This window comes from Panthera tigris, chromosome A1 (genome assembly GCF_018350195.1).
Source record: "Panthera tigris isolate Pti1 chromosome A1, P.tigris_Pti1_mat1.1, whole genome shotgun sequence".
Classification (NCBI taxonomy): domain Eukaryota; kingdom Metazoa; phylum Chordata; class Mammalia; order Carnivora; family Felidae; genus Panthera; species Panthera tigris.
The window spans coordinates 177424804-177452729 of NC_056660.1; the positions used below are offsets into that span (position 1 = coordinate 177424804).

The 27926-nt window shown below is 44.9% G+C and overlaps 1 protein-coding gene and 1 long non-coding RNA gene across 2 annotated transcripts; one reads left to right on the forward strand and one right to left on the reverse strand.

Annotated features, from left to right (window-relative positions):
- LOC102963248 (gamma-aminobutyric acid type A receptor subunit pi) lies at positions 1-16998 on the reverse strand. The gene is made up of 9 exons (XM_042992473.1): positions 16920-16998; positions 16131-16249; positions 12029-12096; positions 11016-11278; positions 8920-9002; positions 5341-5478; positions 4482-4634; positions 3771-3958; positions 1-2073 (listed from the first exon to the last, which is right to left on the reverse strand). The coding sequence occupies exons 1-9, from the start codon at positions 16970-16972 to the stop codon at positions 1771-1773; spliced, it is 1368 nt and encodes a 455-aa protein (XP_042848407.1). The 5' UTR covers positions 16973-16998; the 3' UTR covers positions 1-1770.
- LOC122240365 lies at positions 5332-27811 on the forward strand. Its single transcript, XR_006219984.1, has 3 exons — positions 5332-5481; positions 10975-11110; positions 27574-27811. It is a non-coding gene; the product is annotated as an uncharacterized LOC122240365 (long non-coding RNA).
- Positions 27812-27926: the final 115 nt, after the last annotated feature.

Below are 27926 nucleotides of genomic sequence, written 5' to 3' on the forward strand. Positions count from 1 at the left end.
GTAGCTAATATGGTATGTTTATTTCACAGTTGCACACTTTACAGCTTTTTAAAAATATATATAATGCCTGAACAGGGTTTCAGAGCAGATATTTCCTTTTAAACTTTTTTTAAAATCACAAATATGATTGAACCATACAACCACGTTCCACCTCATTTAATTCCTTTGCATTAGAACATTATGTTAAAAGCTCACTAGACACTGAATTGTGAGAATTATCAAAAAGAGAAAAAGAATGAGAGCCTATGGTACAGGAGGTTATAGAAGAGAGAAGCCATGGTTTCTTTCTGAAAGAAAAGGTAAAGGCATACATTTTCTGAAAAAAAAGGTAAAGGCATAACAAAAGAAGTTAGAGAATTAAAGATGGCAGGATTCTTTTTATGCAGGTTGAGGCTGAACTGACATCTCAGGGGTGAGCAATGCAAAAAAAAACTTTCCGTGCTGTTCCACCATCCTGGCGCCTCCCTCATGGCACGCTGACAAGTCTCCACTTATAATGCTGTTGGCTGAGCTTGACCAAGGAGTAAGGATGCAAATAATGTGCTTCTTGTGTCAGAGTGAGAGTGGCTGGACTGGGAAAAGATAGCTCATCTGCAGCCTGCACGTATATTCTGGAACAAGTCCCATTGTTACTCAGAAAGTTCAGGACTCTAGGCCAACATTCTCCTGCTCATGCAGGAAAAGCTACTCAGAGTAGTCCAGCTAGAAGGATCGGGGTTCTGAGCAAGACCAAGCTTGTTGTAAGCCACTTGTTTCTTGGTAATGCAGCTCATTATCTGATAAGCATCCCTCCTAGTCATTAGAGTATAGGGTTAAGAGCTCCTCTTGGAAGGATGCAGGAGATCTGCTGCTTGGAACGTGGTGCTCAGAGTAGCAGATAGAAATGGACTCAATTCTGCATGTATTGTTGGCCGCAGCTCTTAGTAAGACTCCTTAGAATAAGTTTTTTAAACAATCTTCCATTTCTATCCCTGATGTGGGGAAAGGGCTTTAGCATTGTTGAGGACTGGTGTATGTATAATAGTAAAATGATAAGACATATCAAATGGGAGAGTAAAGCCCCAGAGCCCTTTCAGTTTGGATTCAGGGGAATCCATTATATCTTAGAAACAAATTTGCATTTGATATTGTTGATCTATTAATGTTTTCTTCATTTACATGTGATTTTTTAGTCATAGAACTTATTGGAGTTTGGGGACCGTTCTGCTGTAGTATGAAATACTGTATTAAAGACTCATCTTGGTATTGAGTTAGTACAGTGACTTTCAGTGAATTGACTTAGGCTCACATTTCATTTTAATCAAAAACAAAAACTAGAAAGTGTTACTCCCTAAATAGGTAACAATACATTTTATAAGCACTGCAGAGATTTAGTAAATAGCACGTATGATTAATTTAGAAACAACCCCTGGCACTTGAGGGTTACTCAATACATATAATAGTTTCCTTCTCATTTTTTTACATGAGGTAAATGCAGACCAGGGAGTCACTGAGCAAATAGTCAACCCTGAGTAGGTTTGTAATCTTAGGCTCCATGGGGATGTCTTTGGTAAAGATAAAAAAGGAATGACTTGTTATTTCTATTATAAGACTCTGTAATGCTAGGACTTCTACACAGCTTAAATAACGGGTAGGGGAATATTCTTTGAGGAGAAATGCTCAGATGCTATCTACTCACTTGTTTAGCATGCACACTTGGCTTCGAAAACTGCTTGCATCATTACTTTGTTCTTTTGAAGAACCATGGCATGCAAACAATTCAGCATACTCTCAAAAATACATGTAGTATGCCCAGTAAAATACATTGGCTAGCATAAAAATCAAAGGAAATAGTAATTTGGAATAGCGATCAACATTACTGGGGTTTTGAATTGTGAAATAATCAACAATCCTGCCCATCTTATCTCGGAAGACAAACTTGAACTTGTCACTGGTTTTCATGGTCAAGTCACTATAGTCAACATTATCACCGGAAATTTCAATGCTGGCAAAGCTGATCTTCCGTTTAAAGCTGGAGATGGAGCTGTTGATAATGTTAGTAATATTGACTTCTTCCACTTCCTTCGCCGTCCCCTAGATCATAGACAACGTGGTCAGCTTGAAAGATTCGACTTAGCAAAATAAATAAGCAGGTATTTATATAATTAGAAGCCTAAGTATTGAATAATTAGGTTTAATAGAAAGTGGCATTGAGTGCCTCAGTAATTGGCTAGTGAGCCGGACTTGGCAGTCCTGTTATCCTGCTTATAGGCACCTATCCCTAGGTCCTCAGCTTGTATAAGGGGAAGAATAACCATTGCCTTCTATTGATATGCAGAGCTGTGTGCTGAATGCTCAGCCTTTGAAGTTAGCTGATCTGGGTCCAAATTCCATTCTGCCTCTTGCTACTATGAAATTTCAGTCACCTTAATCCCTTTAAAACTCAGTTTCCTTGCCTACAAAATGGTGATGATATTAATATTAATATTTACCTCATGAGACGGATGGGAAGATGGTATAAATTATGGAAAGCATTTAGTAGGTATTTGATGAGTCCCATTCTGTCTCAGTGAGGAGGGATTATTTATGAGAGATGACAGAAATCAGCAGTGTCTAAAAGTCTCTGCCACACAAACAGAAATAGTGATGCTGCCTACAATTCCAGGGAATTTTCATTCTCCAACATGCCTGGAATGGCATAGCATGTGGGGAGTGTAGTGAAGTCAGACAGAGTGGAGTTTGATCCTTGGCCAGGCTACTGACTAGCTGTGAGGTCTTACTGAGCAGCAGATTCCTCAACAGTAAATTTGGAATAACAGTGGTGGCCATCTGATAGGCTGTTGGGTGGACTAAATGAGATGTTCAGCACATAGCCACTACTTTGTAGTGAAGCTATTCTTGTACACACAGCCAAATAAGGGCTTTCTGGTGTCTTCCATGAAGGATCTTAGTAATTCTCCATATCCCTTTTTGCCAATCTACCAAATTCAGATTTTTGTTGTTGTTGTTATTAACCATTGTCCCCTTAAGGAAGCCTATAGAGAGCAAAATGAGTGAAATCCATATTCTTCTTTGGCTGGCACATAGAGTCATTTGCCTTTGGTACTTGGGTAATACGACTGTGTGAAACGTTGCTCATGAGTCAAACATAAGGGAGCAGGCAACTGGGTCTTTGGGCTGTTTGGATTCCTTTCTGATACCCTTCCTGGGTTGTTAGGAGTATTTTAAATGATCTAATATTTGCAAAGGGCTTATGACTGTCTGGCACATGTAAATGTTCAATTGATAATAATGATTGTTATTATTCTGAGAGCTGGACCACAGTGTTTCACTGCTAATTCAGATAATGGCAGTCTTTCCCTGTTAGCAGAAATATAGGCTAATCGAGAAATTTGCCACAATTTAATTTTTTTCATACATTTTCAGTAAACCATTACTTGTATAATTTAAGAAAACAAAAATGTAACAAAATAATTAAATAGTAATTGCATATTAATATGAAACTTGTAAGCAGCTGATCACATTTGGTTTGATATTGGGTTTTTCATGGATGCTTGTGATTTCATGTTGCATGCAGATAACAGTGATTTGCTGCTAGAAAATTAAACATGTTAATATACCATTGTACTTGACAAAAAGAGCAGTCTTTTTCAAAAGGTGTCATGACTTCCAGATGCCTCCACCTGAACAGGGATGAGAATCACTGGGGATAGGAACCAGTCGGGGTCCTCTCTACAGACCAGCACATGGCAAGTGATGAATCATATATACAGGGCCCTCAAAATTCTTACCCTGTCTTTGGCTGCCATCTGCTGTAAAGAGCTGTAGTGGGCAACTGCGTATTCCAATAGGGCCCCAAACACGAAGCTAAAGCAGATTCCCAGGTACACATCGATGGCCTTTATGAAACAGTTGGTGTTAGGAAGAGAAGTGCGGGACCCGATCATCAGTGTTGTCATTGACAGTACGGTGGTCACTCCTGGGAAAACAGGTAGGCAATGTTCCCACATCAGTGGCCAGTGAACCTTTCACCTTTACTTGGCAGACCATCACCATTCAGAACTTGGCAAGGGGGACAGGACTCAGAAATGGAACAGCTCATTTTGAAAAATCTGCAGTCTTCTAGAGCAGGGTTGATTTGTCCATTTTGAATGGATATGAGTGATATGGTTTTCTAAGTGTTGCATCTTCTGTCTTCCCATTAGAGGGGGGTGTTCAGTATGTAAGATAACTGGCAATAGACATCCAATCACAATTCTCCCTTATCACTGTAAAACATGTTTAAAAATGTAGTACCTCACTCTCTGTCTCTGTCTCTGTTTCTGTCTCTGTCTCTCTGTCTCTTTCTCTCTGTGAAAGAATCTTTCAAGAAACCAACTCCTGGAACTGCCCTGTGAATATCAGTGAAAAAAAAAAAAACAACAAACCTGGTAGAAGGCAAAAAGAAACCAAAAAGGACCTGTTAGGCCAGTTCTTAGAAATCTCCTGTTGGAGCTGCTTACCGATACAGGTTCTTGCAGGAACTGAATCAAGGGAAATCCAAAATGAAACCCAGGATAACACCACCAGGAAAGTGGAAGGAACATAGGTTTCCAAAATAAAATACAGGACATTCCTCCGAAGCTCAAATTGCAAGATCAGTCGTGTATAATTTCCTGATAGGGTAAATAAGAGATAGGAAACAATGTCTGTTCACATAGCAGAGTGGTTTCCCTTCGGGATGTTTAACTTAGCTATATTCACATTAAGCTATCTGTTATATGCCAAAACCTAATTAAGCATGAACTGTCATTACAGTTTCAATGAAAGAAATTGCTATTGTATAGAATGGGATTTATAGGGGTACTGGTACTCCCACCCATGATCCTTTTCTTGTGCCTTTCTCCATCATAGTATTCCTGTAGCATTATACCTGCTGGCTTCCTTGACATCTACCTCACTAGACTGGGAGCCCTTTGGGGGCCATGTCAATACTGGGCATGAAGCAGGTATTAGTGCCCAGCCCAAACCCTATGGCCCTACCACACTGCGGAGGCATGTGGTAAACTAGGGATAAACTAGGGGCGCCTGGGTGGCTCAGTTGGTTAAGCGTCCGACTTCAGCTCAGGTCACGATCTCACGGTCCGTGAGTTCGAGCCCCGCGTCGGGCTCTGGGCTGATGGCTCAGAGCCTGGAGCCTGCTTCCGATTCTGTGTCTCCCTCTCTCTCTGCCCCTCCCCCATTCATGCTCTGTCTCTCTCTGTCTCAAAAATAATAAATAAACGTTAAAAAAAAAAGAGATAAACTAGAAAAGAAATCGTATTTTTGACTCAAAATGCAACGCAGTTATTTTGCTTTTGTACAAAGTGTCTCCCAAGTTACCTGTTTCCTGCTGTGATCTGGTGACTAAGGTGAAATACCGTTGTATGGTGTACTGAGCAAGACGCAGGTTTTCCAGCCCACGCACCGAGTCGTTCCCTCTCAGCCAGCTGAACTCCACATCGTTCCCATCGTAACCCCCTGGTAAGTCAAACAGTGCAAGTCAATGCAGGGAGGCAGCAGATTGAACTCGTCTGGAAAAGGCTACAATATGGGGGCAACAGGAGATCTGCCTCGATGGTGCTAACTAAGTCCAAGGATGATCCCATGCAAAACTTGGCATGATTTCTCACATGCAGTTGCTGCATCTGCTTAGAATAGGATGAGCTGCTAGGCTATTTGCCATCAATTGAAAACCGGTTCTATGCTAAGCATTATTTAGACTTGGTGGATGATAGGCCTCTGGAAGTGGCCATCCTCATTATTGAAATGATATTTATTGAGCTCCTGTCTGTGCACACACACAGCTCTATGTTACATGGTGCCCTTCAGGACAATCTAGCAGCTCTGAAAATGTTCTCAGAGACTTCACAATCGGTCTGTTCTTATTTCCATATTGGCTAAAATGCAAAAACAGAAGACAAGAAACCTACCACTAGCCACTTTATTGATGTCTGTTAACATAGGCATTTGGTAAATCTCAAAGCAGTTTTACTAATATAGTCCATAATAGTAATAATAGCTACCTTTTATGAAACATTTATGGTGAGTCTTTTACACCTTATATCTCTAATATGCTCACAGACTTGCAAGGTAGACATTTATATATTTCTTCAGTAAAAAAATTTTTTTACATTTTTTGAAATTGGGATGGATCTTAGAGTTGATACATACATACATATATATAAAGTAGAGCTTACATTTTTTCCTAAAATGTTATTCAATAAATGCTGTACCTTAGAATCGAGGAATTGTAATGTCTTGCCCATTTTATACATGAAAATTCTCAGATTCAGAGAGACTGCTCAACTTTCTCAGGATAGCAGGGCAAGTTAATAACAAAGCCAGGATTGTACCTCAGGAAAGTCTAAACCCAAAACCCATGGACAATGATGGTGATGATAATATCTATCATTTAGTAAGCAATGGCATTTCTAAGTGCTTTACAATATTATCATCTCATTTAATCCTCAGAATAGCTCTTTGAGAAGACAGATGAGTGGTTAATAAGCACATGAAAAGATGCTCGACATCATTAACCATTAGGGGAAAGCAAATCAAAATCACAGTAAGATACCACTTCACACCCATAAGAATGGATGTCATGAAAAAGACAGACAATAACCAATGATGAGAACGCGGAGAAACTGGAACATCCCTGGTGGGACCGTAAAATGGTGCAATCATTTTGGAAAACAGTTTGGCAGCTTCTTGAAAGGTTGAACATAAATTTACTATTTGATCCAGCATTCCACTCCTAAGCATCTGCCCAAGAGAAATCAAATCATGTCCACAAAAAGCTTGTACACAAATGTTCACAGTGGCATTATTCTTAATAACTGCAGGGTGGAACCAAGCCAAAAGGACTTGTATTACTTGTACTCTTTCATACAGAATAACGAGGAATAAAGCAATAGAAAGGAACGAAGTACTGATCCACGCTCCAACATGTATGAGCCTCAAAAACATGCTAAGTGAAGGAAGCCAGATGCAAAAGACCACACGGTGCATTGATTCCATTTATATGAAATATCCAGAAAAAGCAAATCCATAGAGACAGAAAGTAGATTAGTGGTTAACTGGGCGTGAGGGTGGGGTGGCGGCAATGGGAGAGACTGCAAATGTGCACAAGGATCTTTTTGGTTGATGGAAATGTTCTAACAATGAAATGTGGCAGTGGTTGCATAACTGGGCAGATTTGCCCAAAATCTTTGGACTTAACACTTAAAAGGGCTGAATTTTGTGGTATGTACATTTTACCTCAATAAAGCTGTTAAAAAATAACTCTCTAAGTCAGACAGTATTATTTTTCCTTCTTCACAAGTGAGGAAACTGGGGTCAGGAGAGGTTAGTTCTACTCACCCAGAGTCACAGCTAGTGACAGGAAAAACCCAGTGATTTTGGTACCTGCGATCTTAAGCATGGAAGTGTATTGCCTTCATTTTCCCAGGCTACTGGGAAGAGGGATGCCAGTGTTGGGACTAACATTTTGTTAAGTCTTAGCTTGTAGTATCCACTGTTTAACAGTGGTTATCTTCCCTCCATAGGGCAGAGAAGTGGTCATGGGTTCTTAGAGGATTTCCAGGTAAAAATTGTCTGTGGGTTTTCTCTCAGAACCACCCCCAAAGGTACTGATGTTAGCTGTGCAAATATGCCTAGAAGCCCAGAGAAATACAAAAATAGCTAAAAAATGTGAGTCATACATGCTTCTACCTAGACACCGTACTTTTACAAGTATTAAAATGCTCACAATCATGGCATTATCACTGCTCTGGTGGGCTGGTAGCAATTCTTTTCTAGGGATGGTGTTCAGGAAAAAAAGCCCTCAGTGAGGTTTCTGTACCCAAATAACTGCTAAGAAACACTCAGTGAATGCTTCCCCTGTTCACTGGGGATGGTATTTGTGCAAGCAGAGTGCTGGAGTTTCCAGGAGAATCTCACTCCTGGGATTTGAGATGAGCACAGCCATACATGGAGGGCAATTACTTTTTCCATGTGGGGTTGAAAATGAGTTCTCTTTTTGATATCCTCAAGTTTTATTCTGCCCCCAAATAGCTGTCTTGCTTTAAGTAGGTTTTTCATGTATTTAATCAATAAGGTAATTAATCTGCCTGTCTGAGTCTTTAATTAAATGTCTACTTCTGAAAAATGACTACTGCCTCATAATGGTTGTGCTTCTTGGATGTTGACCACGTGTGTCCTCATGTAAGACGTGCTTACTGATGTCCAGTGCTTGACTATGGTTTTTCCTCCTGACACAAGCCATCCCTTGATGCCTTGATAACTCCTCTCTGAGCCATTATTTTCCTAGAACACCGGTCACAGGTACACTTTCCCAAGTTTGGTGGGCATTTCAGAACAATGGATATTACTCAACAATGCCATTTGACACACATCAACTTAGAATAAATGCTCATTCTTCATCATAAATCCCCAGACTGCAGTTTGAATTCCCATTAGTGGCATCACTGTATTAAAGTACACACACACACACACACACACACACACACACACTCCAAACAACTTCTCTTCAAAGTTAGAAGCAGATGCAATGAATGCCAATGATTGCTTTGCATGTTACCATTTTTTACCCCTGCTGTGTTCTTTCTGGCTTCTGGTGCCTTCTCAGATTCTGAGTCCCACTCCTCATCCAATTGACCCCCATTTCCTTCACTGTCCTGTCTACTCTTAGGTGGAAATATTTAGTGTTGGTGCACAGTGGCATTCCCCAAAAGATGTCATATTGGAAGGTTTGTTGCTGAGAGGTCTCTAAATCTCTCTGGCTAAACACTCAGAAGGGCTTAATCAATTGGAATCAACACCGAGAAAAGAAAGGCCATTGTGTATAGGTCTGTCTCCATGAATACACTGATCTAAGTCACCCAGGAAAATCATCTCAGGGGCTGCAGGATATATACTCACAGCTTTCCAGTTGCAACTTGCATGTCTGTGTGTCCATGGGGTATTTAGACAGGTCCATGTTACATGCAACAGTCGTTGTGATTCTAAGAAAGGAAAAATGGGTTCAAAAGGAGTGTTGTGGGGGAAAATACACATTCCCTGTTAAGGGCAACTCCAAGAAGACTTTCACCTTGGCCCTTACAGTGAACGTGTGACTTGGAGCCTACACGCAAAACATTCCTGAGCTTTTCTGTGCTAAGTGACATCTTTGAGATGTGGTAAAAGCTGGGGCCCAGGATGGAGGAAGCAAGAATGTTGGCAATGAAGAGGCAAATGTGCAACATATTGCAGAACAGAATCACTCATTGGCTTGAGATGCGTTTGCATCCAGTTTTAAAATTTAATCTTCCTGACAAACGCACGAGGAGCTAGAACAGAGATCCCAACACTGCTGTCACCATTTGACAACAGATTCCGGCTTGCCTTGGCTCACACAGCTCTTAGTGGCAGAGCTGGGGCTGGATCCCAGGTCTGCTGGCTGTGCAGTTCTCCAGGACCCTGCCTCCTGGAGGGGATCAGCATTTGCAGAGGAAGTGGAGGATGTTGGAGGGTCCCAGGCACTGTGGCTCTTAGGGACCAACATTCAGGGACATTCAATTAAACCTCAATAAAGCCCTCACAGTGGAGATTTCAACTGGCCCACCTTTATCTCCCTTTTCCTTCAGTGTCATACATTTTTATTAAGTGTCGTCATTAAGCACTGTGCTGGGTTCTTGGGGAAAGTGAAATGTTGTGTTCATGGTGCCCACCTTGAGGAAGCTCCCTTAAGGGAGAGAGAGTAACAACAGCTACTATTTACTGAGCGCTTACCCCGAGCCAATCCCCAGGGAAAGTGCTTCACATGCATTATCCCTTTGAATTTATACAACAGCTTTATGAGGTAGGAAAAATCATTCTGCTTTTGCTGCTGAGGAAACCGAGGTTCAGAGAGTCTAGCAACTTGCCTAAGGTCACAGAGTAGGGACAGAACAGGGACTCACCCCCAAATATGTCTAATTCTAGAGCGAGGCTGTTAAATGTCATCTATAATTTGTAATCCTTGTACAAAACAGATTATGTTATGTGCAAAATACAGACAGACACATCCATGCACACACACGTACACCCATGGGAAGAGTTAGTGTTGATTGGAGCTGGGTGTCATGGGAGAGGTCTAGTTTAGCTTCTTGAAAGAAGGGTTGGGGTTTGGGCTGGTTTTTGCATAATTCAGTGTGGCTGAGGAATGTCAGATGAGCAGTCCAAAAATTCAGTTTATTGGTTAGCTCAGTCTTTGTTTCCTAACAGCAGCCTCTTGGGATTTAAGAGTATTAGGTTCTCAGCCTTCTACCCAAGGACTGTGAGAGCATATGGTTTGTCCGGTCCTTGCACATCCCTTGTGCAAACAGCCCTGAGCCTCTGCCTGTGGGTTGCCTCTTGCAGCACCTAGGGAACACCTTCCCTATTCTAGCCAACCAGCCTCTTGATAAACTTCTACTGGGTGGAAGGAACTTTTGGCCTCAGGGATTTGGAGAAGAGACAAAGGGAGGCCGTGGTTGCAGATGACAGAGGCCTTGGGGCACTGTGCTTTGATTCTCTGTACAAAAATGACTCAGACGAGTAGAGATGCATTCTGCAGCAACTCTAGCTCCACTAAGTCCCATGAAAGGAAAAATTTTTACATTTCCTCCTGCTGTTCCCCGTCTTCTCTTGCTAACTTCCTTTTACTCTTTAAGACTCAGCTCAGAGTTCTGTCTCTAACGTACTCCCCAACTCCCTAGGATTCTGAACTTCCCTTTGTTATTCATCTGTGTCAGGACAATGTCTCATTCAGCTCTGTGTTCTCGGTGTCCAGAGTGGGGCCTGGCCCAGAGCAGGCATTCAGTAGTTGCTTATTGAGCCAAACTGAACTGAGGGAGGGCCCTTCAATTGTAGGGACAAGAATCTAGGAAGGCAGGGGCATGACAAGGGTGGGACGTTGGGGTGCTTATCTGACAGCTGCTCAGAACTATCCAGAATATATTTATGCCTTTTCTCTAGCCATCTCCCCTCCAGCCCTGCGGTTGCAGCCACCCAGTCACCTGAGAGCATACAGGACTGTGCCATTGGAGAAGAGGCGGATGAGCCTGTTGCCCACAGTGACTTCATGGAGGAAGGACTTCTTGGACTCCACAATGTAAGTGTCCGGCACCCAGAGGAACTCCACAAGGCGTGCATCCAGAGTGAAGCTCTTGTTGCCTTCAAATACCAGCCGCTGGTCCGTCCAGCGCTGTCTGAGGTATATGGTGGCTGTATAGTCCTGAGGGGGAAGCCAGGTAGTGGAAATGGATTGGGGGGAGAAAGACTTTGAAAACGGAAGGGAAGGGGTCAAGTCGTATTCCCTTCCCCACCTCCACTTAGGTTAAGAGTACGTACTATAATAGACATTGGTGAACAAAGTCTTATTCTTGGGGGAGCAGCCTGTTAGCAATAAGAGAAGAAAGCACCTTATCTGTTCTAGAGAGTAACTGTCACTGCCAAAAGGGAGCCCTATAGGAGCATGTTTAGCGCCTTAACTTACTTACCTTCTATCACAAAAGCCCCTCCAAACCGTTGAAGGTTTTGGTGAGCTAAGTGCTTAGGTTGTCCAAGATCGTACCCAGACTGCACAGTGGGCCCCTTGGCAACCTGCTTTTTGTGTCAGCTTATCTGTACTGGGTGTTCTTAAGTGAGAGGATGGTGGAAAGAAGTCATGCAAGTGTTGGTTTTCATTAGCTTAGCTTAGCTTCCGCCCTGGGAGGGTCCATGTGATATTCAGGCTTCCCCACTGCCCTTTGATTCTCTCCCCGGTTTTCATCCCTTACCAAATGCACCCGCTCCCCTCCCTCATTTCTTCCCTCCTGGCCTTTGAATCCACTTTCCTTCCTTTTCAGAAGATCTGTTTTATAAGAATCTTCCACTCTCTTGAGTTTTGGGATAGGTTTCCAGCCTCTGCCATTCCAAGAGCATGGGGGCTGTGAGTCTCTGTTCTGTTTTTTGAGTAGCTAGAAGGTGTATCCCCATAAAACACGAGGAGAAGGTCTCCTCAGGTGGAAGATGAAGGGGCCACACTTACCATGTTACTCTCTGAAATACTAGAAATACTTGCAATGTCCAGAGTCAGTGCTATCTGAACTGGTTCTCCTAAGAATGAAGAAAAAACCAGAAGGACTTACACAGAGACACAAACACACTACATTAGCACAATGTTTTAAAAATTATAAAATTATGAAAGCAACATTCACCTATTGGGAAATTTTAACCACTCTAGAAGTATATAAAGCAAAAGGTGGATATCTACCCACCCCTGTCAGGAGGAACCATTGTGTAGAATGGGAAAAAATGTATGAAAAATGTTTGTATAAAAAATGCACAAATATGTAAATAGCTTAATGTGTAAGAGAGACCACACTACGTTCATTAGTGCAGATTTTAAAGGATGTAGTTGTATTTGCTATTTCTTACTTGGAGGATTTTTCCTGTGGTGCTTTGCAAGGGACAGATTATTTAGAAACGTAGTAGGGGATTTGGGATTTTGCACAGAGATCGTCATTTTTTTTTCCCCTCAACTAAGTAAATTTACCACAAGATGGCATTCAAGACTGCTCATGGTTGAGCTCCTGCTCACCTCCTGATGCTTTGCTACTCTTCCTTTACTCTCCCAAAAGCCTAAACTATTTAGAATTCCAGAACCTTCCCCATGAGATCTGGTACATAGATACTGGGCCTCAAGCTGAACTTCTGAGAGCGCCCGCCTCAGCTCTGGAGACAGAGGCCTTGGGGCCACCATTCTCAGAAGCCAGGCCAGGGCAGTGTATTCTTCCTCAGACTGGAGATGCAGAAGAAAAGCCCAGGAGTGAGAAAGATGTTGGCTTACAACTGGGAAGAGTTACCGAGTCTTTCGGAACTGCAGACTTCTCACCTACAAGTGGGGATAATGCTAATGACACCATAGGGTCATGGAGAGGGCTAAAGGAGATTCGGCATGTGGCAGCTTCTCTGCAGGATGGTGGCAAGAGGGATACGTGTGAAGTGCCTGCCCAGCCAGATGTGTAGGAGGTGCTCACGAATAGTTATCTGTACAAAGCTCCCAGGATTGTGTCTGTCACATAATAACAGAGGCTCAGTAAGTGGCATTTGCCTACCCCTCTTCTCCTCCTTAATCCTAGCTCATTCTGGAAAAAGAACAACTTTACTCACCAGGTTAATAGCTGCAACAACATTCTCTTGTAATAAAGAACTAGGGGTGTGTCAGGGGACTGTGACACTGCATTAACCAGGAAGAGGGGAGGTGAAATTCAAAGGAAGCTTAAAACCATCTAATTGGTAGGAATCAGACAAAGCGACCTACTTATTCACAGAAGGAAACTAAGCCATAGAATATAGGTGGGAATTTGGAAGTGGAGTTTTAGAACCAATGCAATTAAAAGTAACGAAGTAAATGCTTGGTGTTAATATTTGGTGGAAAAGTGGGAGATCTTTGAGGACAGACTGTGGAAGGTGCTGAAGGAGTATGGTGCTAGGTGGCTTTCTGCCCCTCAAGGCAGAAATTGAGAAAAGGAGCTTGGAGCCAGAGTGTTTGAATCCTATGCCCACCACTTCATAGCTGTGTGACCTTGAGCAAATTGCTAAGCTACAATTTCTCACCTATAAAATAGAGCTACTAGTGCCTGGTATTGTGGGTTGGGTTGGGAAAGTTACAAGATCTATTTTAAGTGCCTGGAGCACAGTGGGCAGTGGCTGAGTGTTATTTGCTCTCCCTGAGGAACATGGAGAACAGAAAACACACAAAAGTTCCATCCCACTGTGCTTTCTGTTTACTTTGTATCTAATTAGTCCAGTCTGGGCCTTGCTTCAGTTGGCTTCTTTAGGGACCAGAACTTGCTTTCTTCCCCTTGATTTATCAAAGTAAGCTGTGCCACCAGAGGGCAGCTTCCTCCTAGGAAAGAGGTCAAAGCCAGTTCCTGGACAGTGTTCTTAGGGCTTGTTTATAAATCTGTGCTCTGTGTACCTTGTTCCCTGAAAAACCCTATGGAGGTCTTTTCTCTTAAGGACCCCAGGGACCTAAAACCTGGGTGGACAGGCAGTACAGAAAACATGGCTGCTCCACGGAACTCCCGGCCGCCACGTAAATGTAGTTCCTTTAGGAGACCGATTGCCAAGGTGTTGGGGCTCACCTTCTTTTTGACTAAGGACCGCTTACCCCCTTCTCACCCCAGGTGGATCTGGGCCTCACCCTCCTTGGGTCCACCCCAGGTTCATTGCCCAAGAATCTTGCCTGTTGTCAACCTATGAACAGGCAACAAGAAGGGCAGTATCCTGGCCTATCGTTTGGGGTTTGGGAGGCAGAGGAATTGGATCTAACCAGGGCGTACAGACTCACATGCTTGTCATTAGTGTCCTGCTGGGCCTGGGAAGACTAGGGGAGGTTGAAGCCTTCCTAGGTTTGTTAAAGTAAGGACCTCAAATCTTAATTGTGTGGCCATGAAAATGGTCTCTCGGATCTCCAACTGAGGTGGGTGTAATTGGCCCAGCTGCTGTGCTCTGAAATCTATTTGTGCACTTGCTCTGAGGCCATGCTTCCTGAAGGCTGTACCCCACCAGTGACTGAGTGTGGCGGGGATATGAAGGCACACTGTTCCTGGGAGGCAGAGATAGGAGATTCCTCTGATGGCAAATTTGGCTCCAGGATTCTCTGGGGCCCTTCCACACACACATAGAACCGTAGTGTAGTCTATGACACCTCTGTCCAACCTTCCTTCCCTCCCTCTCTCCTTCCCCAGGGGTCAGCTTCCCTCTCTTCCCACCCCACATTCTGTCATAGATATTGCCCCAGTGAATATCTTGCATGGATAATTCCCTTTTGTGTTGGCTCTCCAGTGGACTAACCCACTAATCCTAGATTTGACCAGAGAATTTTGTCATGTGAGGGGAGGAGCAGGAAGGAAAGGGGATTAGAATAGACTGCATCCTGATGATATGGCAGGTGCCATGGTTCTTATTCACACACTTCATTTCAATCAGTCCTCTCTGTGAGGCAGAAGATATATCCCCACTTTATAGAGAGGTGACTTAGAAAGCTAAGGTGTTGGGCAAGCAGTAGATCCAGGAGCCAAATGGAGGTTTGTTCAACTCCAAACCTCTTTCTACCACTTTATGCTCTGCGTAAGGAGACATTAGAGACACAGAGAGACTGAGACTCTGTGAGGAGGTATATTATTGGTTTCATCCCTCCCTCTTTCCCTCATGCCATCAATAAATACTAATCGACCACTTGCTATATGCCAAGCACTGAGCTGCTGCTAGGGTTAGTGAGGTAACTTTACTGAGGTAAATAAAGCAAGACTCCCCCAAGAGACTGTAGCCTAAAGCTGAGACAGATGTAAAACCAATGGCAACGATGGTATTGCCAGGTAGTGGCTAGGATTTGGAAGTATGTTCAAAGTAAAATGTGAAGAATGGGGATAGGGCCTAGAGGAATCAGGGCTGGCTTCTCACAGGAGGAAGCCTTCGATTAGAGCCGTGAAGAAAAATTGCCATTTTGCCAGGGAGGGAATTTGAAAGAAGCTGTTCTCAGCAGATAAACAGTCTCAGCAAAGGCAGGAGACCAGGGAAGCCAAGGAGGTCAGGGAGTGTTTGGGGCACATTCCTGGCAGGGCATAGCGGGAGGAGTTGGGGCAGACGAGACTGGCAGAGATAGAGGCTGGCCTAGGAAGGCCCTGGTGTGCCATGCAAAGGGCTCTGGACTCTATGCTGAGGATGCTGGGACATAGGCAGGTATTTTGAGCAGGAAAAGGACCCAGGCAGGTCATCTAGGTGGCACCGTTGGGGGTTAGCCTTGAGTGACCAGGCTGGAGGCAGGAAGACTAGGTGGCATGGTCCTTAAATAATGACACTGGAAGTGGGGGTAGAAGGAAGACAGTGTGTAGGAGGTTGTTAGAGGCTCTAGTCACCTCCTCAGCTGGGAAGAGGATTTCTTCATCCTGCAGGTTGAGAAGCAAAGCACGTTCTTCAAAATAGTGTGAAAATCACTTGCTGTCCTCATCCATTATTGCTAATCCTTAACAGGTTGTAGATCAGAAAAAGGAGTCAACTAAAATCTCATGAAACCCTCCTCTGCATATTGTCTCTGTTCTCCTTCTTTTGAATTGTCGTACTGGACAGAAAGGATGACCTACCACCAAAATTGGGCCTGAGAAATTTATTATATCCTGCTGTGAGATTCTCAAAGCCAGGCAGGGAGAGCTTGTCACTTCTGCTGACCTCAATGTTGAACTGATTCCCCTGGATGCACATCCTGGAAAAGAAGATGAGTGTTGCTTATCTGGGAATAAGCATGTACACACACAAACTTGAGCTTGTGTTTGCATGTATGTCTGTGTGTTTTGCCCATGTACCAGTGGTGACTTTCCCAGAGAGAAATCTCTAATTTTAAGCTGCTGAATTAATATGTCCTTATCCCATTCCATTTTATTACCCATTTGCCATACCTCAGAATGCTGAGGTAATTTGGGAACCCCTCCAAGTGTCTTTAGAAAAAACACAAGTGGGGGCGCCTGGGTGGGTTAGTTGGTTAAGTGCCCAACTCTTGATGTTGGCTTAGGTCATGATCTCACAGTTCGTGGGATCAAGCCCCCACAGTGGGCTCTGCACTAACATCGCAGCACCTGCTTTGGATTCTCTCTCTCTCTTCCTCCTCCATCTCTCATGAGCACATGCTCGCTCTCTCTCTCTCTCTCTCAAAGTAAATAAACATTTAAAAAAACCCACAATGGTTCACCCATGTATGACCATTTTGGAAGCTTGAATAAATGGCAGGGAGTTGTGTTGTCTGGGTGTTTCAAGGAGGTGGACAGACTAGGCTTTGTCTTGCCATTAGTTTCTTACTAATGACCTGCCACCCTTCCTACTTCAACCACATACTCAAAGCAATTCAGACCAAGGTCATTATAGGGCAGCAAACTCACCTTGGAGTCAAGAGACTCAGACACACAAAGGTCAAATGGAGACTGTATTTCATGTTGACAAGGCGCTCACGCAGAGAGGGGCCAAAGTAGCAATCACCTGGGAAAACAGATGGGCAAGGCAGGAGAGGTGACCCAAAGGGCTCGCCTCTGCCAAGCCCAGCTCCGTCCTGTGGGTCATCAGCCGCAGCAGTTTTTCAACACGTGTGGAGAGCAGCCTCTTTCTATACTATTTGGTTATCCCTCCCATTCCCTGCATGCCATCCAGGAATGACTCCATTTTGGAGGATCATCATGTTATATACAACCCAAATAAAGGCTGACACCTTGTTTAGAGAGTAGTTCACCAGCCCCAGAAATGCAGCCAGTCCATCCTGGACTGTGTATTTTGGAAACCCCAGGACTGTCCTTACCCTCTCCTTATCTTGACTTTGCCAGGAAGGACATCCCCAACTAGGCACTCACCCCGACCATGCCATTTATCCAAGGGTCTAAGTCTATTAAGCAGGTCATGTAGACAGGAAATGAAAACTTCCCAATAATAAACAAACACACAAGTAGACTTTCCAAGAACCATCCATGTGCAAGGAATACATTAGATACTTTCCCACGGATCTTCTCACTCCATGTCCCAGTGCCGTTGTGAGTGGGTAGGTTAATCCCGAACTGGGATGAGCAAACAGAGGCTCACAGAAAGGTCACTGTGCTAGTGAATGTCAGAGGAGACTTTGAGTCCAGGGCTGGCAGCCTCACACCAGTGATATCGGCTGCTCTCCCAACCTCCCAGACCTGCTCCCTGGGCACTCTAAAGCCGTTCAGCTGGTTAGGTGAGCATGAGGACCGTCAGGGAAGGCATGGCCCCGGGGCCTGGCCTCCTCAGGCTTGGGAGCTACTGTCAGATGTTCCTCTGAGAGAGTAGCCAGCAGCCAGGCAGGTGAGCCTGTGACCTGTCATGATGGTGACAGCAGAGTGGGGGTTCTTGGGTGCGGCTCCAGCCTTGTACCAAGGCAGGCAGTCCCAGGGTGGCTTGTCCCCTTCCTCTGTGGCAACCTGTGGCAACCAGGCTACTTTCTTTTTTTTTTTTTTTAAATTTTTTTTTTCAACGTTTTTTATTTATTTTTGGGACAGAGAGAGACAGAGCATGAACGGGGGAGGGGCAGAGAGAGAGGGAGACACAGAATCGGAAGCAGGCTCCAGGCTCTGAGCCATCAGCCCAGAGCCTGACGCGGGGCTCGAACTCACGGACCGTGAGATCGTGACCTGGCTGAAGTCGGACGCTTAACCGACTGCGCCACCCAGGCGCCCCAACCAGGCTACTTTCAAGAGGCTAACCATTCTGGGGCTTAGGATATGATTCAACAATTAATTAACTAATATAATTTTACCTACAAAATGGATACATGCTCATTGTGGAAGTGAAAAAGAAGACAGAAATGTAGAAAGTTGAAAGTAGAAGTCCCAATGATGTGTCCTGTAGGTTCATCAGCTTAACAAATGTACCACTCTGGTGGGGGATGTGATAGTGGGGAAGGTTGTGTGTGGGGTGGGTGGGGGGCACAATTTTATTATGAACCCAAAATTTCTCTAGAAAATAAAGGCTCTTCCTCACTTCCCTCTAGTCTTGTACCTCAGAGACAATCAACTGTCAACAGTTGTTTTATCTATGCATATATACATGTATATAAATATGAAGAAAACAATTAAAAAGTAAAATTGGTGTTATAGCATGCATTTTTTTGCTACTTACTTGTTTTGCTTAATAATGATAGCAAACATTTATTATATATTTAATGCATGTTTGCACTCTGCTAAGAATCTTGGAAATCCTTGTGACTCATTAAAGTCATGACTACCATTCTCCTCATTTTCCCAAATGAAACAGCTGAGGCTTAGAGAGAATAAGAAGCAGTCCCAAGGTTGTATGGCAAGTGAGGGGCAGACTGAATCCAGGCAAGCTGACCCAATCACTTTTAACCACTACACCATGACACAATGCTCTTTTCCAATGTCAGAGACCTCTCCATGTCAGTTCCTACAGATCTGCTTCATTCCTCCTAATGGTTCAAAGTATGTCGTAAGATCAGCATACCAACATTTATATAACACATGTCCTGCTTATGGTACTAAGTTATTTCCACATGTTTTACTGTTACAAAATCAGTAATGAACATCTTTGCATGTGTGTAAGGTTCTAGAACTCTGCACTTCTTCATATTCCTCTACCTCAGCCCTTTCCTTCTCACTCATCTTTTGATAAATCAACATTATCAGTCCAGCAATGATCATATTCAAACTTTCTTCCTTTAGTTCATCTTCCCAGTCTCTGTCCATTCACCCATCCCCAGCATCATTCCCTCCATTCCTTCATTCAATTTTCCAAAGGCTTTACAAGCTCCTTCTGGGAATCAGACATGTATGAGGTATCCACCAGAGCTCCCATCTAGTGAGAGAGAGGGAGTGTAAGCAGTGAAGTGACACAGTGTTCCTGTGACTGTCCTGTAACAGGGGCTGAGGCAAAGGATCCATGGTGTGCAAAGGAAGTGAGTGATCAGTTCCATTGGTGGAGGGTGGGACAGTGCCAGAATGGAAGTCATAGAGAAGGTCATTAGATTCTTGAAGAATGTGTTTGCATTTTTTCCAGGTGAACAAAGAAAGGTGGAGCCCTCCAGATGCTGGGCAAAGATATGGAGGCTTGCCCACCAACACTCTCCTACCCACTTATGCTCAGTCTGTGCCCTCTAGCCCATGGCCATCTGTAACTTCTCCCTAGTCTGGTCTGAATTAGCTTCTTTCTCATTTTGGGATATTCCTAAATTCTTTCTCTTCCTATGTGAAATTGAACTTTATCAGGCAAGTTGGGGAACAATCTAGCTTCAGCTCTAAGACCCCTATTGAATCGTGTTTTCCCCGTGCCCAGCCCTATATTAGGAAGTGAGAATGTTTGGGCCTTGGGCCTCTGAATCTGCCCCAAGGAATCTCATGTCCTAAAAAGCTTTGCCCACACCAGACCTGGAAATGTGATCCCATTTGTCCCTGCTTATCTTGTCAGGTTGCTGAGCATGTCTTATTTTATTAAGGAGGAAAAGAGAGGGAGAGAAAGCCCTCTAGATGCTCTCAGGTGCTATAGGTGCTGTGTTTGGTGCTTAATCGCATTTAATTCTCATGAACATCTGGCCTAGTAGGTGTTAATTTCTGGAGTTGGATCCCAGATTGGTGAAGGGATTTGGCCAAGGCCACGTAGGAGTTAAGTGCCATGATGTGAATCCAGGTCTTCTTCCAAAACCCTGTTCTTTGCGCTGCATTTGGGAAGACGACCCCAGCTCCCAAAGTGAACTAGATTACACTTGACTCTGGTCCTTCTTTCACCAAATCCATCTCTGGGGTAGAGTGCTGTATCTCCAGTATGTCCCAAATGGCAACTGCACTGGTGTGTTTTCCTCTCATGTGGCGATAGAGCCAACCATCAAGTGACGATTTGTGTATCCACCCGCCTGAATGAAGGCTCCAGCCACCAGTGCTGATACAGATGATGGGAATGGCGTTTAGCAGAGTCACCCACTGAGCCACCAGAGGGCAGTGCCCTGAGGGTTGTCGCCACAGCTACAGGGGACGTGGAGAGTCCAGCTGCATCTACCCTGCGCACCTGCGGGGAACATGGGACTCACGATGTTCCTGGAGGCTCCTGAGTAGGGGCGGCCTATGAACTCTTCCCCTACTCTGAGGAGCTTTCTGTCAGGATCTCTCCTCTACTTCTAGAAGAGAGCTTGAGCTTTGGGTTGATACACCTGAGTCATTTAACCTTTCAGAGTCTTGGCTTTCCTATCTGACAAACGGGAGGAGAAAACACTCAATAAATATTAATTTTCATTCTCCTCTCCTTTCTGCCTCTGTGGGGACTTCATTGATCCCACCATGACCATGAGAACCAAAGCTCAATCTCTTTCTATACCCCATGCTGCCACCCACGGTATGAGCTGACTACAGCATCCTCTTGAGGGCACTCATTTCGGCATCACCTCCAGAAGGACGGGGTCACACACAGGACTTCAGGGTCACCTACGTGGCAGATGGCAGCTTTCTCTGGATTGGCTCTGAGAAGCAGAGGTAATTGCAGTACATGCAGGTTTCTGCTCCCATTCCCAGAATCCCCATCACATAGACAGTGAGCCCCAAAAGCGTCATGCCCAGCCTCCTTCTCACGCAGGCACAGCTCCCTGACTTCTGTCACTTCAGCACAGACAGAATCATTTGTTGGGAAGCAGGAGTGGAGCCCAAATTAGGTTGAAGTGAGGAAAGGGATTATTGCCTTGGGCCCTCCCTAAGAAAATCACAGCAGGTGAAGTTGTGTGGTGGGGGCCTGGTCTGCAGCACAGAAAGGAAGGTCAGGCAAGAGGAGCTGTCATCTCGGCTCTGCCACTGACTCGGAGACTATATTACTTCTCCCTGAGGTTTAGTTTCCTCCACTATGAAATGGGAGAGTAATCAATAGTTCTTCAGACAGCAGTGGATAGATGCTTAGCAAATTCTAGGCGAGGGCCCCTCCCCTCACTCCCAGCACAGCTTGTATCTGAATCTCCTTCCCTCTCCTCCCTCCAAGTACCAGAGGGGCCAGCAATTCTCTTACCAGGCAGCTGCTGAGGCCCTGTTAGGGCAGGCCCTTCAGGCTTTCAGGCTGGGCATTCAGGCAGGACATGATCTTCTGGGTCCCCAAGAGTCTCCTCATCCTCAGCCCTGACTCCTTGGATGCAGGCACAGGCCACTCTCTGATGGAGTGGCTCTCTCCATGGGGTAGACAGAGCTGCAGGACCAGCTAGGCAGGCAAGTGGGCAGGGCTTCCCACAGCTCCTCCCCTGGGTGGAGCTCTGACCTGGTCCTGGGTGTCTGTGGGAATCACTCAGCTCCTACTATGGCTATTGGCTGCCAGGAGTTTGATTCTGAGTTGGTGTCTCAGCTGAGCTCCTGGACCACAGCCAGCAAAGATCAAAGACCCATGGAAGTCAAATACAGTGGGTGACCGCACCCACCACGCCTGGAAGAGGAGTCCCTTTCAGAGGGAGGTTCTAAATTTTGACGACACCTCTATCCTGGTATCATGGAGCAGGAGTTAGCAACACATATGGCCTTGGGCAAGCCACTTTACCTCCTTAATTCTCAGCCTCCCATTCTGAAGATAGAACTTAATCATTTCTAAAATTCTGATTCCTTGTTGTGCATTTTAAGAGCACCTTTGAAACTATCAGGAAGCCTAGTCTATGTAAAAGGACACTTGCAGATCTGAGAACATCCTGCTTTCCAGGCTGGAAAGTTTCAAAAAGAGATATCGGGGCCAAGGGAATGGAGGACAGAGGCTGAGCTAGCCAATGCAGAAAGAGGTGGGAGGGACTGGCTAGATTTGTCCCTGTCTTCTCTTTCACCATCTCTGTCCCTCACACAGAGGATTCTTCAACTCGCTGTGAAGTCCCTCTAGGAGCATCCGTCCTCCATACTCCATCAAACCTCCTAACAGAACTTCTTCAACAGTGTGCATGCACTCCTGAATGCTCCCTGTCACCATAACCAGTGGCCCCGAAACTCACTCCTGGCTCCAGCCCCATAGGAAGGCACAAGGGATTTCCCAGAGGCTTGGCTTTGCACCCTGAGAGAGCCAGGAGCCAGGAGTCTGTCTGATGGAGAGAGCATAGGCTGTGGCAGGAAGCCCTGAGGCCCTCCTGCCCTCCTGACATGGTGTCCAAGCTCCTGCCCTGCCCCAGCTCGTCTTGGAGGTGAGAAGGTGGTGAGACAGGAGAGAGGTAGGGGAGGGAGCAAATGAAGCTGCTAGGAGTAAAAGGAGGTAGGACTGAACGGGTGGGCATCGGCGTGCGGTGCCCCATAGAAGCCTCTGGCTCTAAGTCAGTTTCTTTAGTGCGCCCCAGCCTGGCCTGCCTTGCAAACATTTCTGTGCACTCGAAGAGAAAGCTCTTTGGTTTCTCCGGAGAGGCCTTGCTTTCACCTGGGAACCTTGAAGGTGGCTGAAACAGGCCTGGTTGAGGAGCTGGTTTTCAGGTTCTCCTTGAATGGAAAGTGGTTTGTGGCTTTTCTCAGAGTTTCCAAGATGTTCTCACATAAAACAAAGGCTCACAAGTAACAAAGACAATTCAGAGCTGGGGCTGGGGTGGGAGTGGGGTGTCCTATGACTCAGGAACAGTGAGACTTAGATGAAAGAACACGGGCCGGCTGGGTGGCTTTTGGCAGGTTACTTAAGCCTCTTTGGACCTCGGTTTCCTTTTCTGACAAACAGAGATGATGGTTTCTTGCAGTGTTGCTGAAGAATTCAGCAATGACAGGGGCTCCTGGGTGGCTCAGTCAGTTGAGTGTCTGACCGGCTCAGGTCATGATCTCACCGTTTGCGGGTTTAAGCCCCACGTTGGGCTCTGTGCTGACAGCTCAGAGCCTGGAGCCTGCTTTGGGTTCTGTGTCTCCCTCTCTCTCTCTCTGCCCCTCCTGCACTCACACTCTGTCTCTCAAAAATAAATAAATGTTAAAAAAATTAAAAAAAAAAAAGAATTCAAGGACAGCTGTAAGGGCATATCTGAAGCTACCTGGCACATTGTAGGTACTCACTAAATTGTTCTTTTTATTCTGATGTTAGTATCGTTTCATGTTTATACTTCTCTGTCCAATCCTCCATCCAGTATCTGTCTATGTCTATCATGAATTTATCATATTTCTCATCACTATCATTAATTTGTCATCTATTATCTATCTATTATCCATTTATCCTGTATTCAATCTTCCCAGTCAGATTGTAGTGCTTTCATTGTGTGGGTCTGTACTATCCTTCTGTGTGGGCATCCGGTAAATATGTTAATAGACTGACTATACCTGGGGTCAGGGCAAGCCAAAACTCAAATTACCAAAGTAGGTACAATAAGGGGTTTTATCTCCCAGTTTCAAACAATGCTTGAATCTCATGCCAGCTTCTTAGATTTCTTTCAGAACAACTGAAGGAATAAATGCCCAGAGTAGGGAGTTTCCATGGAAGCCAAGTCCTGCTTCCAGTGGTCTTGGCCTTGCTCCTTGGCTCCAGAACCCCCCAGCAGCCTCTGTACCATCCAAGCCACCTAGCTTCCAAGTGTGACCTCTAGTCTCAGGATGCCTGAGGTCAGTGGTATTTTAGGATGTTCAGCTATGCAGACACACTGCCCATGGGTTACTCATGCCGGTGGCTGCCTCCTACACGACATAGCTGCACACCCTCCTAGAATGTGTCCCAGAAAAACAAAGGCCAGAGCGAGGGAGTATGCCTTGCCTGATGTATCAATCACCATGCACACAAGATGCTATTAAATCATAATAATGCCATCCGTTTATATGGTGCTTTGTAGTTTTCAGAGCCTTCACACGTGCCTGTGCCTTGTCTTATTTGAGCCGCATTAAATCCTGTGAAGCAAGCAGGGTTCGTTCCTTTATTTTCATTTTGTGGATGAGAAAGCTGTGCCCAGAGTCACACAGCTACTAAGTATGGACTGGAACCCAGGTCTTAGGATTTTGGGTCCGCTGCTTGCCTCACATGTCCATTCAGTGATTTGGGGTGGGGGCTGGGGAGAACAGAGGAATAGAGTTCAAGTGAAGCAGGGGACAGAGCCAGCCTTTGGATCTTCCTCTGGCCTGGGAGGCCATGCTGGAACAAGGCCACCAAGCACCTGTGATCCCAGGAAATGCTGTCTGTCAGAATGAACACCCCACAACCCTGCCAACCCCTCTAGAAACTCTAGACATCCTGGATCTCCTTATTCCCTGCCCCTCCCCCCCATCAACTGATCCCCACTCCAGATACTGTCTCGTTTATCTTATCTGTATCTCCTCACCTTGGAGACTGAGGTCTCCTAAAAGAGACCTGCAGGCACCAGGCCCTGTGTAAGATGAGCCTCTGAAGTGTGGGCAGAAAATATTAGAATTTCTAGAACTTCAAACAATGGGAAAGACATTGCATTTTCTAGTATTTACTATGTGATGGGTACTGGCCACTCACTGCTCTGTCAGTCAGGCCATCCAAGGTCACATACCAAAGTCACATACCAATCAGCCTGGCCACACTGGCCTGAGATAGAGCAGGGCTCTAAACTTGGAGGGCTTGGCACCCACTCCTTTGCTTTCTGTGTAACTTGACCTTCTGCAGGGCAGGTGAGCCAAGTTAAATGAATTTATGATTTGTTTTCACTAAATAAACCCTGAAGAAATAGATACATGCTTAAAAATGAGTCCCGCCAGAGGAAACTACTTCAAGAAGATAGCATTAATAATGCAAACAGAGGCAAACAGCAAGAAATTGGTAGTGTTGCTGTTTGGCCTACCTAATGCCCAGCTTAATTAAACATCTTCCATATGAAGAGTTCGGGTGGTTTTCAAACCTTCTGGTTAAAAATATAAAATACACAAGAACAACTGATGGACATCAAGAAAAAATGGAAATTTGCCAGCTGGATTTAAACAAAAGCCTTTGTATAATTGGTGAGGAAGACTGAAACATTAATATTTTAGTAAGCACAGCCAATGAAGCACTTTTTTCATTTGGATGTCTGTACCTTACTGTGGTATCTTTTTTCAATTCTGAAAGCTGTAAGAATCAAGCATCAAAGTAATTTGCACTTAAAACCCGATCTTCTAAATACTGAACTGCAAAATGTTAATATGAAGATAGCACAAACATAATAAAACATATCAACCACATAGCACTCACTAAAAACATCAGCATTCGTAATAATTCCTTTCAGTGAAAAGGTTTTTTTGTATTATTAACAAAATAAAAGCCTTAAAAGAAGTGTTATTTTATCCTTAGCTCATTCATTTAAATTCTTCTTTCTATGAGTTAACTATGGTATTGTGATTTATAATATGAAATACATATTTGGTCTTTGTCCTTCTTACTGGCCCGGAGGTAAAATTCTTGTGATTTTTCCCGGTGATGAGAGTAATAACTATGTCTTTTGTTATGTTAATGTGGTCACTTTTGGAATGCCCCTGGGTCACCTAAGGGTGGGGGCTGGTTGCCAGAGGAGGCCACCAGGTGATTCGAGGATTGGAACTTTCAGTCCCACCCGCTATTCCCAGGGAGGGCAGAGGGGGCTGGAGGTTGAAACAACCACCATAGGCTAATGACTCAATCAATTATGTTTAAGTAATGAAGCCTCCATAAAATCTCAACAAGACAGGGTTCAGAAAGTTTCTGCCTTGGTGAACACATGGAGGTAGCCAGGAAAGTGGTGGGCACGGAGAGGGCATGGGAGCTCTGTGCCCTTCCCCGTATCTTGCCTTGTGCATCACTTGTATCCGGCTGTTCCTGAGCTATATCCCTCATAATAAACCGGTAATCTAGTAAGTAAAATATTTCTGAGTTTTGTGAGCAAATTAATCGAACCCAAGGTCGTTAGAACCAAGGTCATTAGAGCCTCTGGTCTACATGCTGGTTGGACAGAAGCACAGGTGACGGGCCACCTGCACTTGTGATTGGCATCTGAAGTTGAGGGTGGAGCAGTCTGGTGGGACTGAGCCCTTAACCCGTTGGATCTGATGCTTTCTCTGTGTAGATAGTCTCAGAATTGAGTTGGATTATAGGACATCCAGCTGATGTTGGAGAATTGCTTGTTGGTGTGGGGAAAAAACCCACACGTTGGAGGTGGGTACAGAATCATTACTTGCACCCATACTGTATTAGGACATGAGATACGTATGTGATTTCTATGTATATTGAGGGTACAGAGTCAAGAAAATATGGGGAAAGTTGGGCCAGACCATTGAGGAAGTTCCTGGCTATTCTTTCATCTTCCAATTATGTTTTGTCTACCACATATCACCAGACTGATTTTCATAAAACCGCACAGGGGACCACATTCCTACTCTGATTTCTGCTTTCTGTTGAACCCCCTCTCCTAGAAAGAGTGGCAGACCTAAGTGCCTTCTGGGGCTGGGCCGCTGACTTGATGTAAGAAGAGGGTTGAATGTAAGGCATGGTGAAAGCAGCAGCAAGCAGGAGCATTCTTTGCCTTAAAATATTCCAACTTAAAAATTCTAAACCTTGGACAGACATGAGAAAACCCTGCCCTGGCCTAGATGGAATTTGTGGGCTGGCTTCTGAAAACCCCTGAGGAGGTCAAGGCTGACCTTGGAAAATGCTCTCCATCTCTTCAGACAGATCTCTCGCTGCTTGCTCCCAAATGGAGTCTACACTGTGGTCATTGCTAATTGGTGCTGATCTTGGCCCTATACTAGTCCCTCTTCCTGGCCAAGTAAGCCCCAGCTGAACAAGTCTGGTTCTAATGCATCCTCCTCTGTGGAGCAACTTGACTTCCCCTTCCCAGAGCTGCCCGCACATGTTGCTCTTACTCTTAGTGGGTTTTACTGTTCTCAACACATCACTGATCTGCCTGCCTCCACTACCAAGCTGGATGCTCCCTGAGGTCAGGTCCTTTGTCTTATTAATCAGTGCATCCCCAATACCAAGGTCAGTGCCTAGGTCACTGGTGGGTGAGTCTGCTGAGCTAATGAAAGCATGTAAACAATGGCTACCTGTATGCCGGGTAACAGCAGTACATTATTAACTCTAGTGTTTGCTTCTAATTTCTAATAATAATAATAAGCACATGCCTTCTCCTTTCACCCCTCCACCCTCTCTCTGCAGCTCCCTCAGCTCCAGTGCATGCACTTTTGGACTTTATGTGCTTAACAGACAGGAAGTAAAAGAAATGGCAAGTGGTGAAAGTTTCTTTCTCAGCCATGTCTCTGCAGTGGAGACAAAACCATGCAGCGGGTCTGCCTAGATGTGCCCGTGTCAGCTTCACCAGGAGTACCTATTAAAGATGCACATTCCTGGGGTGCCTGGGTGGCTCAGTTGTTTGAGTGTCCAACTCTTGATTTCGGTTCAGGTCATGATCCCAGGGTTGTGGGATCAAGCCCTGTGTTGGGCTTGGCGCTGCATATGGAGCCTGCTTGGGATTCTCTCTCTCTCCCTCTCCCTCTGCTCCTCCCCCAATT

Excerpts from the sequence above, each read along its gene's own strand:
- LOC102963248 (XM_042992473.1), bottom strand. The coding sequence starts at position 16,972 with ATGAAATACAGTCTCCATTTGACCTTTGTGTGTCTGAGTCTCTTGACT. Across the intron at positions 9,003-11,015 it reads ACAGTCCTGTATGCTCTCAG|AATCACAACGACTGTTGCAT; the intron begins GTGACTGGGTGG and ends TTCCTTTCTTAG. Across the intron at positions 3,959-4,481 it reads TCCTGCAAGAACCTGTATCG|GAGTGACCACCGTACTGTCA; the intron begins GTAAGCAGCTCC and ends CTGTTTTCCCAG.